Genomic DNA, 20644 nt, shown 5'->3' on the forward strand with positions numbered 1-20644 from the left:
CGTTCTTTAATTAAGGGTTTCTTGGTTGAGAGTTTGCTATTTGCTAAGAGTTTTTTATACCTATGGTTTTGCATGGGTGGGTGTACACATGACAGATACAAATCCTCTTTGTTATAGTTTATCAAACATATGAGGTCAAGTTATTTTGTCTCTCTCCTTTGTTAGTTTAAAAAAAAAAAAATATATATATATATATATATATATATATATATATTCATGGCCCGATTTTGGGCCTCTTGATACAAACTAAAACAATGTGGTTTGTAACAGTTGTAAGATTATGCAATATGCAACATCTCTTGTTCCCATTTATTTGCTTATTCAACAATTCTCAATGAATCGGATGCAGATATTCACAATTGTAACTTTTAAATCGGAGTACATACGCACATAAGAATGTCGATAAAAGTTGCAACATGTAAGTTCTGAAACAAAGGTCATTTGAGGTGAAAAGCTTTATATAGCCCCATCATTTTCGTCATGTTATCTATGAAGTTTTGGCGATGGATCTCCTCCACGCACCAGGTGACTAGACGGATACCTTTCTCTGGCAAAGGAGGATTCCCTACAATGGCAGCCGGCATGATTGCAGAGGCTTGTATAGGGATGACATGATCTGGTGACCCCCAACCGAAATCGACCTTGTTGAATCCAAGTTTGCCCCATTCGGATATAAACAACGTTTCATAACTCAGAGCTGGCGTAAACGGGTCCTCATCAATCTGATAACACTCTTTAATGTAGCTGGAAAACTCATCTGGAAGTTTAGCCTTGGCTTCTTGGATGATTTCCACCACATCAGCGAGTGACGAATGTGCCAGTCTTTCACAAGAAGCTGTTACCTTGACGGGGAAGAAACAGTTGCCGTAGAAGCCTTCTGGCAATGGAGGGTCTAAAAGGTGACGGCAATTAGCAAAGAAAACCAGCTTGACTTGTTTGTTTTGCTTCCAGTAGTCCGATACCATCACAGCCCTTGTTCGGCAAAGCCATAAAGCGGCAGCCACAACTTCGAAAGCAGAGCAACTCCGTCCGCCGGTAGATTCCTGAATATGTCGCTTCAAGTGATTGATTTGGTCAATGTATATGTCAATGTTAGCATGCTGTAGCTGGTAGTTTGGCATTATAGTAGTAGTGGTGGTAGTGTTTAGGTTTAGCTGTTGTTGGGGTAGAGATTCTGTGAAGAATTCGAATTCTCTTTTTGCAAAGTCTCTTCTCCATACTACTGGCATAGTGCTTGGGTGCTTGTGGCCTCTTGCCATCTCGCCAACAGCATTGAGAAATTGTGCAGATCCTAAGCCGTCACAGATGCTGTGGCTGAACTTGATCCCAACTACGAATCCGCCACATTCAAATTCAGTCACCTGTTAGTAGTGATCGTATTCTATGTAAGGTTGATCATAAAATCATCTCAAGGACGGAAGAATATTTACTCTAACTAATTGCGTTGTGTCCGAGAGATTGCTTGGACTTGCATGTTGATTAGTAATGAAAACATGCATGCATGTAAAAGGAATTTACACACATGCAATACGATTTACCTTAGGCATGCAGAATTTCGACATGAAGCCTATCAGGATTAAAGACACTTTGGATAGGAATATGAGAGCATGTATGACTTCTTAGTTATTTTCTTATTGCAATGAGAAATATGATTCACGTACCTGCATTTGTATAAGGAGTTCAAGTTCTTCAGCTCCTGGAAATTGAGTGGGAAGAAGATCATCGTATTTGTTGGAGAGGGAGGCAACAGTATCATCAAAGTAATTGACAGCATCAAGTCGGCAATTAGCACATGCCTCAACAAACCACACACCTTGTCCACTGCATTCAACTTGAAGCTGACCTCCACCAACGCTACTAGACTCTTTCAGTCGTCCTGCAAGAGGGTAATATAGAACCAATGCTTTCGACAAACCTTCTTTTAAAACTTTGGCTACTTGATGATATTCGCCATGTCTATAAACATGCAGTGTTTGAGCATTGCTTCTTAGGACCGGCAAGCTGTCGATTTTCGATAAATCAAGGGTGGTGATCGGAGTCTGTTCGCATGGTCTAACTAGGCTTTGGCTTGATCGGATAACAGAGAAAGCCATGCGGTGCATGCAATGTTGTAGTGAAAGGTTAAGAAGCTAAGAATTATTTAGAGAGATGACAAACTATACATTCAGTTACAAGGTCATACACTCATGCATATATATTATGGGTGGAGTCTAGCTATGAGATCGATTGCCTTTACTTCAAACTAATCCTTGTTCGATCGCTTTGAAGTCTAATTACATGGCTGTCAGGTACTCTAATTTATTATATAATATACACTACGTGCAGTGGAAGACATTTTATAGCACAATTTTTAGGAGTAGATTAGTGGAGTTATATATCTTAAATGAAATTCGATTATTTTTTTTAGCAATAAGGTGAAAGTCATACATCATCTTAGAAGTATGAGAAATATAATCTGGAGACATGAGTTATTGGCTACTTATCATACAAGTCAAATGAACAAATATGAACAATTGAAGATTCTTTAATAGAGCTGCATAATGTTCAATACATCACCAGGCCAAAAAGATAGTCACATGACTATGTGACCATGAAGATATCATGTCAGATAAGTGAATTATACTTGCATATATAATGTTCGTACTTTGTCGGGAAAATACTTGTGGTGTTTGTACGTAGTAGAACTTGTGTAACTGTGCTAATCGAGGTGTTCATCAATGGTGAGAGAAACAAGTGGTACTTGAGTGGTATATGTATGTATGTATGTTAAGACTTAAGACACTTCCACAAACCCTTTCTGTTTCCGGCGGTATTCAGTTCCTTAATATTTCTATATGTTTTTATTAAGATGTCAATACTTTTGTAAAAAGAATAATTTGACCGACAACGTCTCGTATGATAAGCCACTTCAAATTCACTCAAACTAAAATTTTATTATTTTTTTGTTTGCTAAAATACAGATTTCTATCAAAATGTAGGTATGCGCATTTCTATATTAGGGCACTGGAACAAAAGTCTTATATGATTAGCCACTTCAAACTGATTCAAACTGATTCAAACTGAAGAGAACTTCTTTCTCGAAACAAAGATCCCTGAAGTTGCAAATACTAATTGCAAAGATCCATTCCAACAATTTATCAGTTAGTGTCACCCAAAATTCAAGACCGGATCTGAACAAAATTCAAGGCTCCAACGACGAGTAGAGAGGAGAGGCGAAGGCATTGTAGATGAGGCTATAGAGATCTTTGCCGGGGGTGTTGTAGAATGAGGAGTAAGAGAGATAGGAGGCAAATCAGAGAAATGTATGAAGGTAATTTAGATTAGGCCTCATCATTTAGCTGGCAGATCTGAAAAGTCCGTGGAGGCCCGTAAATCCGATGAGCTTTTACCCGGTCCGGCCCGCGAAAAAAACTGCTTCCATGGGTAGAGGACCAGGCTTAGTTTAGAGGTGTGAAACCCGGTCCGGCCCATGGGCCCGGCCCGCCAAAACCCGCAAGGGCCGGCCCGTAAAAGCCCGCCAAATAAAAAAATATTATAGATACATATTCTATTAATTTTATAATAAAACTATGGCATTATGAAGCAACTATATGAAAGAAATTTCTTGGATTGATCGACACCAACCGATATGATCGGTGTATATATTTAGTGACCATGTAAAAATTTCATCCAATTCGGACCTCGTCTGACCATCGAAATTTCCGGTAAACCGAAAACAACACTAATATGCTCTAAGGGATGACATATTAGAAAGATACGAACGCCAAAAGCCGTTTACATATTTAAAATTACTTAATTTTTGTCACCAATCGTGCGTGGTCGCACCGAGGAAACCCATTTGGTGAAGCACAGGTCAATGGGGGATTTTAATATGTCAAAACGCATCTTTTTTAAGTAACCGTAGGTACGGACGGTCAAACCATGTTCAAAATGGACAAAATTTTTACGAGTTACCTAAATATATATATACCGATCATATATGCTGGTGTCGATCAACCATATTTCGAATTAGAGTTGTCGATTGCCGAAGTGTCTACTAATGTATCATAACTTTTATATTATGTTTATAATAAAACCATCGCATTATGAAGCGATATGATGGAAACTTCCTGGAATCGATTGACACCATCTGATGTGATCGGTATATATATTTAGTGATCATATAAAAATTTCATCCAATTCGGACCTCGTTTGACCGTCAGAATTTTCGATAAACCAAAAACACCACTAATATGCCATAAGGGAAGACCCATTACTAAGATGCGAACACCGAAATCCGTTCGCATATCTGAAATCAATTAATTTTTATAACCGGTCGTTCGTTGTTGCACCACGAAAACCCATTTGGCAAAACCCCGGTCAATGAGGATTTTAATATGTCAAAACGCCTCTTATTTAGTTGACCGTAGGTACGAACGGTCAAATCATATCCAAAACGGACAAAATTTTTACTGGTTCCCGAAATATATATACCGATCACATCTACTAGTATCGATCGGCCATATTTTGAAACTAGAATTTATTTGTGACTTTTTTTTAGAATGTTTTCTAATAATTCTTTTATTATTCTAAATCCTTAAATAAGAGTGTTATGTTTTTTTTAATACAAGTCTGCAAGGCTCGTTCCGCAAAAGCTCGTAAGACCCACTTTAGGTGGGCGGACTTGGATCTTCATATTTATGAAAATACCCGACCTGGCCCGGCCCGTCATTTATTTTAAATTTATTAAGGCTCAATTCGGCCCGTTGAAAAGCCCTAATTCTGACAGTCGATCAATAATTCATTTAACCTTATGTCCTATTGACTCCTATGTTTTGTTGAGATCAAATGTTAGGAGTTATAACTTCTCCAAATCTGCAGTTGGGAGAAGCGCTTCGAAGCAGAAATGATTTTTACTTAGTGTACCAAATACCCCGAAACAATTTCAATAGCGCTCGTATGTATATATGTATGTATGTATGATGACATTACATTCTATTGGGTAATCACAACATCTATTCATATTCTCTCTTAGTCTCTTTTAGGGGTGGCACTTAAGACCGAAAAACCGAAAACCGAACCGAAACCGAAAAAAACCGAACCAAACACAAACCGAACCGAACACAAGAAAAATCGAACCGAACCGAATTAATCGGTTTGGTTTCAGTTTGGGCACATAAGAAACCGAACCGAACCGAAAAACCGAATTATTTATAAAATAATGTCGTTTTACGTTTATCTTACCGAATATTTGTTTTGACTAATGTGATTTTAGGTTTATATTATATATAATTATATGTTTCTCTTTTGTAGTGTTATATATGTATATATAATCATCTATGTTTATATGTATGCCCATATATGTATGTTTCAAATAAGTTTGCTAAAACAAACACATATATATATACAAGCGGATGTGTAATTACTAAATCCGCCTCAATATGAAGCAACTATATGAAGGAAACTTCTCAAGATCGATCGACACCAGTCGATATGATTGATATGTATATATAGTCACCTTGTAAAAATTTCATCCAATTCGGACCTCGTTTAACCGTCGGAATTTCCGGTAAACCGAAAACAACACTAATATACCCTAAGGGAGGACCCATTACCAAGATGCGAATGAGAAACGTTGTTTACATATTTGAAGTCACATAATTTTTGTCATCGATCGTGCGTGGTCGAAACAAGGAAACTCATTTGGCAAAGTCTCGGTCAATTGGGGTTTTATTATGTGAAAACGCATGTTTTTTGGTTGACTGTTGGTACGGACGGTCAAACCATGTTCAAAACGGACGAAATTTTTACAGGTTCCCTAAATATATATACCGATCACATCTACTAGTGTCGATCGACCATATTTCAAACTGGAGTTGTCGATCGCAGAAGTGTCCACTAATGTACCATAACCTTTATATTAGGGTTATAATAAAACTATCACATTATGAAGCGACTATATGAAGGAAACTTATCGGAATTGATCGACACCATCTGATGTGATCAGTATATATATTTAGTGACCATTTTAAAATTTCATCCAATTCGGACCTCGTTTGACCGTCGGAATTTCCGGTAAACCAAAAACAACACTAATATACCCTAAGGGAGGACCCATTACCAAGATGCGAATGAGAAAAGTTGTTACATATTTGAAGTCACATAATTTTTTTCATCGATCGTGCGTGGTCGAAACAAGGAAACTCATTTGGCAAAGTCCCGGTCAATGAGGGTTTTATTATGTGAAAACGCATGTTTTTTGGTTGACCGTTGGTACGGACGGTTAAACCATGTTCAAAACGGACGAAATTTTTACGGGTTCCCTAAATATATATACCGATCACATCTACTGGTGTCGATCGACCATATTTCAAACTGGAGTTGTCAATCGCCGAAGTGTCCATTAATGTACCATAACCTTTATATTAGGGTTATAATAAAACTATCACATTATGAAGCGACTATATGAAGGAAACTTATCGGAATTGATCGACACCATCCGATGTGATCAGTATATATATTTAGTGACCATTTTAAAATTTCATCCAATTCGGACCTCGTTTGACCGTCGGAATTTTCGGTAAACCAAAAACAACACTAATATACCCTAAGGGAGGACCCATTACCAAGATGCAAATGAGAAAAGTTGTTTACATATTTGAAATCACAGAATTTTTGTCATCGATCGTGCGTGGTCGAAACAAGGAAACTCATTTGGCAAAGCCCCGATCAATGGGGTTTTATTATGTGAAAACACATCTTTTTTGGTTAATCGTTAGTATGGACGATCAAACTATGTTCAAAATGGATGAAATTTTTACATGGTCCGTAAATATATATGTTTATCACATCTATTGGTGTCGATTGACAATATTTTGAAACTATAATTTTTAAAAAATAAAAATAAAAAAATTAAAAAAAAAACCGAAAAAAACCGAACCGAACCGTTCGGTTTTTAGTTTACCTTATTGAAAAACCGAACAGTGAACCGAACTAAACCGAACTGAAGTTCAATTTCAGTTTAATTTACGATTTGACCCCAAAACCGAACCGTTTAAACCGAATGTCACTCCTATTCTCTTTTGTGAAAAGCTACTCAATACTCATCTTCTCAATAAGAACTTGTGACTAGGTCTTAGCTTGTGTGACCCACAAAATTACGACTGGATTTTTCAATGGCTGTATTATTTGGGAAATTCTGGCAAAATTATCCCCCTAAAAATGGGTGAAATACAGTGATCGGTGACGGCCGGCAGTTGGAAACTTTGACAAAAGTACTTGTCTAAACCCCAAAAGCTCAAGCACACCCCACCACGCCCTCCCTGCAGCATCAAACTGCCATTTTCTATCACTCCCGTCCAACCCAAATAATCTAAAAAACCTCTCTTTACTTTCTCCCATGGAAAACGAACCCTTTCTCTCCTCCCTGCAACAACAACCCCCACTCGAACCCATCATTGAGCTCCACCATGATTTCTCTTTCAACAACCTTCCCCCTCCCCTCACCGACCCAATCACCCTCCTCTTCCAACAAAACGAAATACACCAAGACCCACAACCCTCCTCCTCCTCTTCCTCCGGACCCAGAAACGCCCCGACCCGAAAACCCAGCATTCTGACCCGATGCAAGACCGCCCCGGCCATGGCAGTCATGCGGGACCTCAAACCCAAGACGGCCCAGGTCCCGAAACCTCAGTCCGAGACCAGCTCCATCATCAAGCAAGCTGCTTTGTTACTCGTCATGTACCTCTCTCTCGGCGTTGTGATATACTCTTTCAACAGGGACAAGTTCTCCGGAACTGAGACTCACCCGGTTGTGGATGCTCTCTACTTTTGTATAGTCACTATGTGCACTATCGGGTATGGCGACATTGCTCCGCAAACGCCGCTGACCAAGGTGTTCTCGTGTGTCTTTGTGTTGGTGGGTTTTGGGTTTATCGACATCTTGCTTAGTGGGGTGGTTAACTATGTGCTCGACTTGCAAGAGAATATAATCTTGACGGGGATTCAAATGAGTCATCATCATGGCCACGGCGGCAGAAGCCACCGTGGGTTTTCGGACTACATTGTCGATGTGGCCAAGGGGAGGATGAGGATCAGGCTCAAGGTGGGTCTGGCGCTTGGTGTGGTGGTCATGTGCATTGGCGTTGGGGCTTTGGTTCTGTGTTTTATGGAGGATTTGGATTGGATTGATTCTGTTTACTTGTCTGTTATGTCGGTTACGACCGTTGGGTATGGGGACAAGGCCTTCAAGACGCTGCCGGGGCGGCTGTTCGCGGCGGTTTGGCTTTTGTTTTCGACGCTGGCAGTGGCCAGAGCGTTTTTGTATTTGGCGGAGGCGAGGGTGGATAAGAGACATAGGAAAATTGTGAATTGGGTTTTGCATAGGGAGATCACTGTCCAGGATTTGCTTGCTGCTGACATCAACAACCATGGCTTCATTAGGTGATTTCTCAATTCATTATTCTATGTCGTTTTTCTAATTGTTATGTTTCAATGATATGAGAAGTAATAGATTAATGTGTTGGTATGGTTGGGTAATCAAGCATATCATGTGAAATATATAGGAGCTTGTAAACAGAACCATCTAATATGCTGCAAAATCACTTTGTGTTAGACTTCTAGCTAGGTTAAATTGAGTGGCAATTGAATACTCAACCTGATCATATTAGTAGCCATTGCAGTTTGTTATTCTGATATGAATCCTAAGTCATAATGAAGCCGTAAGGATCTAATGTGTTAGACTTATGATGGACGAAAATTAGTCATGAACATTACGACAATAGTTATAAATGCTTCATAGGCTGTTGTAGTCTTTGGATGCATGTGTTGATCAGGTGAAGGGAAGATTCTTCATTGTTTAAGTGCTTCTTCATTGTTTAAGTGCTTGAAACATAAAAATGAAATTAGGAATATGGCTACTAGTTCTGAGCTAAAATGCTGTTGTAAATGCGTTAGCTAAAGTTAAACTGCAGGAATCAGGAAAACTGCATAATTAAGTATGCAACTTTCAGTCGGTGATCTTAGGATCAGAAATGTTTTCACATTGATGAAATTTCGGCTCCATTGTTCAGTTTGACTGCAAATATTGTGGAATTGCCAACCTTATTTTGTCAAATGCTTTCTCAGCAAATCAGAGTACATTGTGTACAAGCTCAAAGAGATGGGAAAGATAGATGAGAAAGATATAATGCAAATCTGTGATCAGTTCAGTAAGCTTGACACAAACCACTCTGGGAAGATAACACTGCCCGATTTGTTGGAGACGCGCTTCTAACTAGAAAAAAATGTAGGCTGGTTTATGTGAAGGCCAGGAGTACAGATGCATTCTGGCGAAAGAATGGAGATGTCGATGAGGAAAGCCTGTATATTTGTATTTTTGACAAATCTTTGGATGAATGAATAACCTGGTGCCATGCCTTGCTAAAGATGAATTGCTGTATATATAGACATTATTCAATTCCGAAGGAGGAACACTATTCATGAAGAACCTGGCTACCGGCTGAGTTGGATTTTCGCCGGGTCTTCATCCTGTTTCCCTTTTTAAAACTGTAACATATGAAATGAAAAGGGGATAAAAACTTATGTGCATTCTTTAATTTGATGGGCATTATTCTCATGAAGGCTTTGAATTGCCTTATACGGTGTTCAGTATATCTCACTGCCATTATTTCAATACTAAATTTGTCAAACAGACTTTTTGTGAAGTTGGAGCAAGTTGGAGTTGCTTCAAAATCTGCTCTGTAGCACCCTGTATCGTGGATTCCAGCATGTATGGCTAGTCATGGATTCCGGCTGTGCTTCCTTTGTGTTGTTCTTTCATTTGTGTTCTGTTTTCTTTGTAGTGTCAATGATGAATTCTCTTGTGAGGGCTAACAAGTCTTGGTTCTTTCTTTCCCTCCCTGTTCGGAGTAAATGATCCAAATCCAACCTTACTCCTCAATCCTTTGAATCCTTCATTTTCTAATGAAGTTCCTTTTAAAAAAAAGACTTATTGTTTTTTAATTTGCTAAATGCCAAACAAAAAACAAAATGGATATATCTGCTGTTCTAGAGAGAGGTATTATAATGAAGTTGGCGGGGAATAAAGAAGATTATTGCTCAACAACAAGAACAGACAACTGCTATCAACCTCCACTAGCTAATCTTGTTCGGTTGAAGTTGTGAAAAAAGAAAAAAAAATCTAATAAACCTTCCCAAGTATCGTTCAATTATAAATGTTAATAGTAAAACCATTATATAGAAGCACATGCATGCATGATATTCATTATTACAAAGGACAAATTAAGGAGATCGAGTTAGTAGAAAACAGAAACATAGCAAACATGATTGGAAAAATTCTGCTCTAGTTGTTTGATTGGTTTCTATCTTTAGCTTGAAGGCTTTAACCCTTATGAGTAGCCGAGTAAGAGTGGGTCGATCACAATTATTCAGGAATGACCAAGTCTTGTGATTGGATTCTTAAAATTTTCTGGTACTTTTCGACATCTCGCGTGACAAATATGTTGTATTTTTTTTCATAAATGTTTGAGTTTCTGAAATCTGAATGGTGATTTTATGTTTAATAATTTTTTGTTGATAATGAGTTTCTGAAAGTTGAATCATTAGTGAGACATTTTGCATGGGACGGTAACCCCTCCCAAATTTGCTGAATGAATAAATAATAGGGTTAGAGTAGCTAGCATTGGGGGAACGACTACTCTCATGCATGGTTGCAATCAAACTCGCAAGTTGTAACAGACTATAGCTTTCACCCATTTATTGTATAGATCAAAAGAAGTCAGTAGAGACATGAATGAGGAAGAGAGATGATGATGAGGGAGAGAAAAGGAGTAGATGTATTTCCTAATATATCATAAGCAGTAGCTTGCAGAGTTGCATTCACCACCTAAACCTTACCTGTTTCCTGCTCTAATGATGAATATGAATGATTGGTCAAATTCAAATATAGTAATAATAGGATACATCCTATGTCTTGATAAGGTTTTCTGGGGTGAGCACTGGTCTTACATGTTCCGGTCTTAATTGTCAAGACCAAACTTTGTTGCCATGCATGTTTTTAAGAATCGGTTACCGCTCCAAATGAGATCTAGCTACGAATAAATAATTGAAGTTTCTGTTAAATTTGTTAAGGAGTAACTTTGACAAATTTAAGGAAATTTTTATATAATCACTCCCAATGTGTTCTCTCGTGTATACGCTCAGACTTAGTTGAGATCGAGCGGAGCAGGCAACCAAACACTGATGAGAGTCCAGAGTCATGATTGAAAATTTCAGAGGTTTTTGTTTGTGAGAACGAAGATGATCACAGCACGTGTAACTAAATACTAATATTCTGATGAGATTTATCAACAAATGGTCGAGAACTCGAAATAATTATGTTGTCAAGTTATATGGTTTCAAATACTGGAAATACTGACCACTAGTTCATGACAACTTGCCTTTTTCATCTGAACGTATCTATCATAATTCTGTATTCTGTAACATACGATGAATAAATGAATGAAGATAAACAATTAATAATGATGTTGATGATCATATAGCGGCAAGGAATAGGAATTGTCTTTGGCTCAATGAGACTGCTTAAAGTTTGTGTTAATTAAACTTACGAAGTAGAACATATATCTTTTATTTACCCAAAAACAATAGGGCATGAATTTTTTACTGTGAGTTGAGAGTAGTAGGTGAGGGAATCACGGTAGTAGAATGTGTAGTGGAGAATGTAGTGGAGATCACTTTATATGTGTATATATAGATGATTATAATGTAATAATATAAATAAACAAGTCTAATTTCCTCTTAGCATCAGAGCCTATTTTTTCTTTGTTATTGCTCTGCTTTTTTTGGGTTTTTTTCTCCCGACACAGTCGACGTCGCCGACATCGCCGCCGCTGTCTTCTCCCGCTTCCAACCGGCTCCGGCTCTACACGTCGACGTCACCGTAGCTTTCCGACGTTTTTTCACGTCGTTTCCACCCCTGCACGATCGCTGCTGCCCTCCGAGTCGTCGACGGTGTTCGTCCGGCTCCGATGTGTTCGTCTGTCGACCAGACGACGTCACCGCTTCCGCTCCTGTCCGGTTTTTCCCGTCGACATCGCTGCTTCCCTCCGCCGGCCCTCACGCGATCTCGACGTCGCCGTTTCTGCTCCGACGTTGCCGCTGCCGTTCCTGCTCTCCTCAGCTGTCTCCGCTGCTGCCTGACGTCACCGCCGCTCCATCAACGTCGCCGCTGCTCTCCGACGCTGCCGTCACCGTCGCCATCCTCTCCAACGTCGCCGCTGCTCTCCGGTTTCGTCACCGTCGCCATCACCATCTCATCCTCTTCCTTTCGGCGATTCAAACCGACCCATTTCCACACCCACACAGCCCGGCCCACATCCGCACAAGCCCGGCCCAGTTCCACACAACCCGGCCCACATCCACACAGCCCGGCCCAAATACCTGACCCGGTTCGCCAACCCGACCCGGTTCTCCAACCCGACCCGCATCTCCGATCCGACCCGGTTCGTCTGCCCGACCCGGTTTTCCGACCCGACTCGGTCCTCCTGCAGTTTCTTCTGTCAGTGCAGGTGCACCGACAGTGCAAGTGCACCGACAACCGATTCTTGTCATTTTTTTTCTTCTCATATTTCGATTTCATGGGTTCTGGAGATGAAGGAGAGGGTTCTATGGTTCCTAAATTTGAAGTATCTGTCAAGAGTTCTGATAGCGGTTCTTTTGGGGGCGTTAAACTCAATAGGACCAATTTCCGTAAATGGAAGCGAATTATGGCAGCTCATCTTCGAGGCATGCACAAAATGGGCCATGTTACCGGAATCACTAAAGCTCCAAGTACTGATGACATTATTGCCTATACTAAGTGGGACGACGATGATGGTCTTGTCATGTCAGTTTTGTGGAAAGCTATGAATGACGAGATCGTTGATTTGGTGGAGGCATGTAATACTGCACATGCGATCTGGGAGACATTGGAAGGTTTATATACTAATGACTCTGATTTCATTCAGGTTCATGAGTTAATGTGCACAGCTTTGGCAATACAGCAGGATGGACAACCAGTGTCGCACTATTTCACAAAACTAAAAAATATTTGGGCTGAAATTGATGTAAAACGTCCTTGCATGATCAAGAATCACGAGGATATTGTTTGGTACCAAAAGGAGAATGAGCTTGAACGAGTTCACCATTTCTTGAAAGGTCTTGATGCGAAGCATAACAGTGCGAAAGGCGAATTGCTCCGAAAGACCGACCCTCCTAGTCTCCTCAACGCTTTCACATATATCCGTAAGGATGAATCACAATAGGAGAGTCTTCTTCCCACACCCGTCACAGTTTCCAGCCTTACTATTCATGCTCGATCCCCAGCATCACCCCTTCCGCAAGCCACTTCAGCTCCTCTTCATCAGCAAGGACCACCACCAGGCTTCGGGAATTTGCCCCGCCCTTCTTGCTCTTATTGTCATGATACTAACCATGCTCGTCCGACCTGTTGGAAATTGTATCCACACCTCAGGCCCAAGAGGCCTAATTATCGTCCCAAAGCGAAAGCAGCTATTCAGTTAGTCCGGGAACCTGATATCTATGGTGTGGTTGGGCATGATCATCATACAGCGGGAAGCGCTCTACCTACCGCATCCATAGCTCGTCGTGGTAAAATTGGTATGGCTTTGTTAGTTTTGATACATGGATTATTGATTCTGGTGCATCTGATCATATGACTTATGACAAATCTTATTTTACGGTATTGTCTACTCCACCTGTACCCTATGTTACTAATGCTAATGGTGAGGCATTTCCCGTCTTAAGGAAAGGGTCAGTTCATATTACTCCCACCATAGAGCTTCACAATGTGCTATATGTACCCGCTTTATCTCATCATTTGCTCTTTGTTCCCCAATTAAACACTGACGCTAAGTGCTCTGTGACATTTTTTCCCATGTATGTGATATTTCAGGATCTTTTCACCAGGGAGTTGGTTGGTCGGGGGTATCTGAGGGGCCGGTTGTTTCATCTGGATCAGACGTATGCCGGAGCAAAACCAGGAGCACAATCTCGGACCGCTTTAATCTCCACTTCTGACAAGCTAAGTGAAGTTTGGTTATGGCATCGTCGCTTAGGGCATCCATCTTTTCGTGTTATGAAACAATATATGCCTACTTTGTTTATTCGTGTCGATGATTCCATTTTACGTTGTGAGACGTGTGTTTTGGGAAAAAGTCATAGATCTACGTATTCCCCTAGTACTTCTCCCAAACGTATTCTTCCTTTTGAATTAATTCATTCTGATGTTTGGGGACCCTCCAAAGCTCCTACTGTATCTGGGATGCGGTATTATGTTTCATTTATTGATGATTGTACTCGTCTTTCATGGATTGTTCTTCTCAAAACTAAAAATGAGGTTTTTTCAGCTTTTCAAGCCTTTCATTCCACTGTTAAAACACAATACAATGCCACTATTAGGGTTCTTCATTCTGATAATGGGGGGGGGAATATGTGAATCATGTCTTTCAGGAGTTCTTTCACACACACGGGATTGTTCATCAAACAACGTGTCCTTACACACCTGAGCAAAATGGGGTTTCTGAAAGGAAAAATCGTCATTTACTTGATATGGCTCGGTGTATTCTTTTTAGTGCACATATGCCTACATATCTTTGGGGTGATGCTGTCATCACTTCTGCCCACCTCATTAATCGTCTTCCCACTCGTGTTCTTCACGGGAAGGTTCCATATGAGGTGCTTGCTTCTCATGTCTCATTACCCTCTTTTCATAATCTTCCTGCCCGTGTTTTCGGTTGTGTTGCTTTTGTCCATCTTCAACATCATCAGCGGTCTAAGTTGGATGCCCGGGCAGTTAAATGTGTGTTTGTTGGGTATGGAGGCCATCAGAAAGGATATCGATGCTATCATCCACCTACCAGGAAGTACTATGTCACTATGGATGTTACTTTCTTTGAAGATATGAGCTATTTTACCTCTTCTGATACTGCTCTTCAGGGGGAGAATTCTTATTTTAAAGAGTTGTATCATGAAGAGGGGGAGCCTAGTGAGCCAGTGACAGGTTCCGTTGAGATTACCAATGTGTCAGCCCCACAGGAACTACCAGAAGATGACAACACAACTACCCCTCATGTCTCCCGTATTACCTCTGACCAATGCTCTCCTGGTATAGAAGATCCTCCTGGTACAGAACCTCACTCATCTGAGGTTAGTCATTCTATTGGGGCTAATACTAGTGAGGATAATAGTAGACAATATGTATTGCCAAATAGGTCTACTCGGGGTCAGCCAACAAAAAAATATGAACCTACCCTTCAGGCTAAAGCTAAGTATCCTGTAGCAAATTTTATGTCTACCAAAAGATTGTCTAAGTCATATGAATCATTTGTGAATCAAATATCTACTGTATCAGTACCTAACAAAGTGCAGGATGCATTGAGAGATTCAAAATGGAGAAAAGCAATGGAAGAAGAGATGGAAGCATTGCAAAAGAACAATACTTGGGAGCTTGTATCTACACCACATGGCAAGAAGACTGTGGGATGTCGCTGGGTGTTTACAGTAAAACATAATCCAGATGGGACAGTGAGCCGATATAAAACATGCCTAGTAGCAAAGGGATTCACTCAGACATATGGCATAGACTATGATGAGACATTCGCACCTGTTGCAAAAATAAACACTATTCGGGTATTACTCTCTTTTGCTGCTAGCTTAAACTGGCCACTTAGACAGTTTGATGTTAAGAATGCATTCATTCATGGAGAACTTACAGAGGAAGTATACATGGATCTTCCGCTCGGATATATGACCACTTCTCCGAGTGACGTTGTGTGCAGATTGAGAAAATCTTTGTATGGTCTTAAACAATCACCTCGTGCTTGGTTTGGAAGATTCTCACAATTTATGAGCAAAATTGGCTACACACAGAGTAATTCAGACAACACATTATTTCTCAAACATCAACAAGAGAAGGTAACATCCCTAATTATATATGTTGATGATATGGTAGTTACTGGGAATGATACTGTTGAGGTGGATAGATTACAAAAACAGCTAGCCACAGAGTTTGAGATGAAGGACTTAGGTACACTCAAGTACTTCTTGGGCATTGAGGTAGCCCGGGGAAATGATGATATTTATCTGTGTCAGAGGAAGTACATCCTTGATCTACTAACAGAAACAGGTATGTTGGATTGCAGTCCCATTAATACTCCTATTGAGCAGAACCATCGGTTAGCAGAGTATCCAGATCAAGTGCCGACTGACAAAACTCGTTACCAGAGGCTAGTTAGACGTCTGATTTATTTATCACATACTAGACCAAACGTTGCATATGCAGTAAGTGTAGTGAGTCAGTTCATGCATAATCCCAGTGAGGACCACATGGATGCTGTTGTAAGAATTTTGAGATACTTGAAGTCAGCTCCAGGAAGAGGAGTAATATTTTCTAATCACAAAAATATTTTTGAAGTTTGTGGCTTCACAGATGCAGACTGGGCTGAAAATATTACAGATCGGAGATCCACATCAGGGTACTTTACCTTTGTTGGGGGTAATCTTGTTACATGGAAGAGTAAGAAACAAAAGGTGGTAGCTCGATCTAGTGCTGAAGCAAAGTACATAGGTATGGCTCAGGGAGTATGCGAATTGTTATGGCTTAGAAACTTGCTACAAGATTTGGGTATTAAACCTAAAAGTGATATGCAGCTGTACTGTGACAACAAGGCAGCTATTCATATTTCACAGAATCCTGTACAACATGATCGTACAAAACATGTGGAGGTTGATCGTCATTTTATAAATGAGAAGCTAGACGCGAAGATCATCAGTTTTCCTTTTGTTCCTACAGAAGAGCAACTTGCCGATATGCTCACAAAAGGAGTATCTAAGAAAGCTTTTTATGATTCACTTGGCAAGTTGGGCATGGTTGATATGTATGCACCAACTTGAGGGGGAGTGTGAGTGGAGAGTAGTATGTGAGGGAATCACGGTAGTGGAATGTGTAGTGGAGAATGTAGTGGAGATCACTTTATATGTGTATATATAGATGATTATAATGTAATAATATGAATAAGCAAGTCTAATTTCCTCTTTTACTATTTGTGCTTGAAGTTTTTTTAAACTGTTAAAAGTGAATTTACGCTTTAGATATGGTTATGCGAGTGTTCTATTTGAATGATATCGAATATATTACTTTTTAACAATTAGTAATGAGAGTCTAGTGACATTAATTCTTCTCACTAGATTACATGTTATTTTTTCTATAAAATGGATGAAATTTGTAGCGACTGCTTTAAGAGAGACTAAAAATCACCATTAACCAAACAAGAGCAAGCCATTTTTTCCTACTCGAACTTATAGCAATTTTTAAGGTGTAACTATAATCTCTTTTCTTATAATTCAATTTAAATATACTTTTGTGTCTTTTCCTTTATGTAATCTGTAATATAGGGGGGGGGGGGTTTAATCATAAGAGCTACTACATATAGAGCTATCGTAGAGAGAGAGAGAGAGAGATATATATATATATATATATATATATATATATATATATATATACGGAGCTTTTCAGGTGTGGAGGTTCGTACCTTAAGCTAAGATACGGATTTTCATTTTTTATCAACTATTCGATCGAGTTTTCACATCTTCACCGTCCAACATCTAGTTTATAATGTATAGATCATCTCCACAAAATTTCAGCCGATTTCATGATCGTTAAGGTATCAAACTAATCAAAACCAATGGACGTATTGAATTTGCCGAACCTGAACCGTTCATATTTTGAGTAGAAAATCGAAGTTATGAGTACCTTAACGGTGATGGAATCGGGTGAAATTTTGTGGAGATGATCTATACGTTATAGCCTAGATATTGGACGGTGGAGATGTGAAAACTCGATCGAAAAGTTGGTTAAAAATGAAAATCCGTACCTTAAGCTAAAATAAGGGCCTCCTTACCTGAAAAGTCTCATATATATATATATATATATATATAATCTCTATCCAGAGTGAAGCTTAACTCTGAAATTACAGAGTGAAGTTCCAATTTTGACCACTTTTCGGTCAAAATTTTTCACCATAAGCGATTCAATATTTAGGTATGTTATTCAAGATCATCTCCACAAAGTTTCATCCAATTTGATAATGGTTTGAGCTTTCAAAATTGAGATTTACACGAACGGTTCACGTTGAACAATTTTAATTCATTCATTCATTTAATCTAATTTCAATACCTTAGCGATGTCCGAATTAGATGAAATTATGTAAAGATGATCTTGAATAGCATACCTAAATATTGAATCGCTTATGGTGAAAAAATTTGACCGAAAAGTGTGCCAAAATTGGAACTTCACTCTGTAAATCCAGATTGAACCTTCACTCTGGATAGGGACTGTATATATATATATATATTGAAATTAGATTAAATCAATGAATGAATTAAAACTGTTCAACGTGAACCGTTCGTGTAAATCTCAATTTTGAAAGCTCAAATCATTGTCAAATTGGATGAAACTTTATAGAGATGATCTTGAATAGCATAACTAAATATTGAATCGCTTATGGTGAAAAAATTTGACCGAAAAGTGTGCCAAAATTGGAACTTCACTCTGAAACTTCAGAGTGAACCTTCACTCTGGATAGGGACTATATATATATATATATATATTAAGAGATAGGTAGTTGTGGGCATTTTGGTGAGGTATACTTAGAGCTTCAAATAGTTAAAAAGAGAATCGGAGGTTATGTCCAAAAAAAAAATTGAGGTTTCATTAGTAATTAAGGTATATATTTCAATTTTTGAGTTGTAACCAGAATCCTCTTTATATTTCAATTTCATTATACTTTTGTGTCTTTTTCTCTTAGTTCATAAAGTCAAATAAGGTGTGCATAGCCAATTTGGGGGGGGGGGGGGGGGGGGGGGGGTTATAGGGCTATCGTAGATATATAGAGGTGTAACTAGAATATTTAAATAAATGAGGTATACTTAGAACTTCAAATATTAATCGGAGGTTATGTCCACATTTTTTTTGGAGGTTTAATTAGTAATTAAGGTTATATAGAAATTTTTGAGATGTAACTAGAATCCCCTTCTTATAATTCAATTTCATTATACTTTTTGTGTCTTTTTCTCTTAGTTGACAATACATGATAGAGGGGTGCATAGCCAATTTAGACTAGAACCTCCCTTCTGTATTTTGTAATATAGGGGGGTGAACTGCTGGTGCAGAGAGAGATTTGGGGGGGGGGGGGGGGGGGGGTAATTGGTGCATAACATATGGAGCTGCTACCGTAGATATATAGATAAAGAGAGGGGTAGTTGGGGTCATTTTGGTGAGAAATATGAGGTATACTTAGAACTTCAAATAGTTAAAAAGAGAATTCGAGGTTTGATAACTAGAATCCTTCTTATAATTCAATTTCATTATCTTTTTGTGTCTTTTCGTCTTAGTTGATAAAGTCAAATAAAAATATAAAAAATGATAGAGGTGTGCATAGCAAATTTGGAGGTGCAACTAAAATCTCTCTTTTATATTATGTAATATACAATATACAATGAAGAAATGAATGAGGATACACAACTAATAATGATGTTGATGATGTTGATCATATAGCGGTTGTGAAGCAAGGAAGAGGAATTGTATAGAGCTATCGTAGATATATAGAGGTGTAACTAGAATATTTAAATAAATGAGGTATACTTAGAACTTCAAATATTTAAATAGAGAATCGGAGGTTATGTCCAAATTTTTTTTTTGAGGTTTAATTAGTAATTAAGGTTATATATAAATTTTTGAGATGTAACTAGAATCCCCTTCTTATAATTCAATTTCATTATACTTTTGTGTCTTTTTCTCTTAGTTGACAATAAATGATAGAGGTGTGCATAGCCAATTTAGACTAGAACCTCCCTTCTGTATTTTGTAACATAGGGGGGTCAACTGCTGGTGCAGAGAGATGGGGGGGGGGGGGGGGGGGGGTGTTAACTGGAGCATAACATATAGAGCTGCTACCGTAGATATATAGATAAAGAGAGAGGTAGAACTTCAAATAGTTAAAAAGAGAATTTGAGGTTTGATAACTAGAATCCTTTTTATAATTCAATTTCATTATCTTTTTGTGTCTTTTCGTCTTAGTTGATAAAGTCAAATAAAAATATAAAAAAATGATAGAGGTGTGCATAAATTTGGAGGTGCAACTAAATCCTCCCTTTTATATTATGTAATATACAATGAATAAATGAATGAGGATACACAACTGATGTTGATCATATAGCCGTTGTGAAGCAAGGAAAAGGAATCGTCTTCTGACCCAATGAGACTGCTAAAAGTTTGTGTTAATGAAACTTATGAAGTAGAACATGAATCTTTCATTTGAAAAGAAAAATATGAAATTTTCACTATATGTTCTTGAAGTTGAATTTAAACTGTTAAAATGAATCTACGCCTTAGATATGGCTATGCGAGTGTTTTGTTTGAAAGATATCGAATATATTACTTTAAAAAAAATAGTAGTGAGTTTAGTGACATTAATTCTCCCGACTAGATTACATGTCATTTTTTCTTGGATGAAATTTGTAGCGACTACCTTAAGAGAGACTAAAAATTACCCTTCACCAAAGAAGAACAAGTCATGTTTATAACTGGAACTTAGCTTACTGATCG

The 20644-nt window shown here is 38.7% G+C and overlaps 2 protein-coding genes across 2 annotated transcripts; one reads left to right on the top strand and one right to left on the bottom strand.

The window, feature by feature from the left end:
• Positions 1-437: 437 nt before the first annotated feature.
• On the bottom strand, positions 438-2102 carry LOC126803063 (acyl transferase 4). Its single transcript, XM_050530815.1, has 2 exons — positions 1662-2102; positions 438-1361 (listed from the first exon to the last, which is right to left on the bottom strand). Exons 1-2 carry the CDS (start codon positions 2100-2102, stop codon positions 438-440), a joined length of 1365 nt encoding a protein of 454 aa, XP_050386772.1.
• Positions 2103-7234: 5132 nt separating this feature from the next.
• Positions 7235-9625, top strand: LOC126791097 (two-pore potassium channel 5). Its single transcript, XM_050517504.1, has 2 exons — positions 7235-8424; positions 9109-9625. Exons 1-2 carry the CDS (start codon positions 7379-7381, stop codon positions 9254-9256), a joined length of 1194 nt encoding a protein of 397 aa, XP_050373461.1. The 5' UTR covers positions 7235-7378; the 3' UTR covers positions 9257-9625.
• Positions 9626-20644: the final 11019 nt, after the last annotated feature.

The sequence above is a fragment of the Argentina anserina genome, chromosome 1 (genome assembly GCF_933775445.1).
Source record: "Argentina anserina chromosome 1, drPotAnse1.1, whole genome shotgun sequence".
NCBI lineage: Eukaryota > Viridiplantae > Streptophyta > Magnoliopsida > Rosales > Rosaceae > Argentina > Argentina anserina.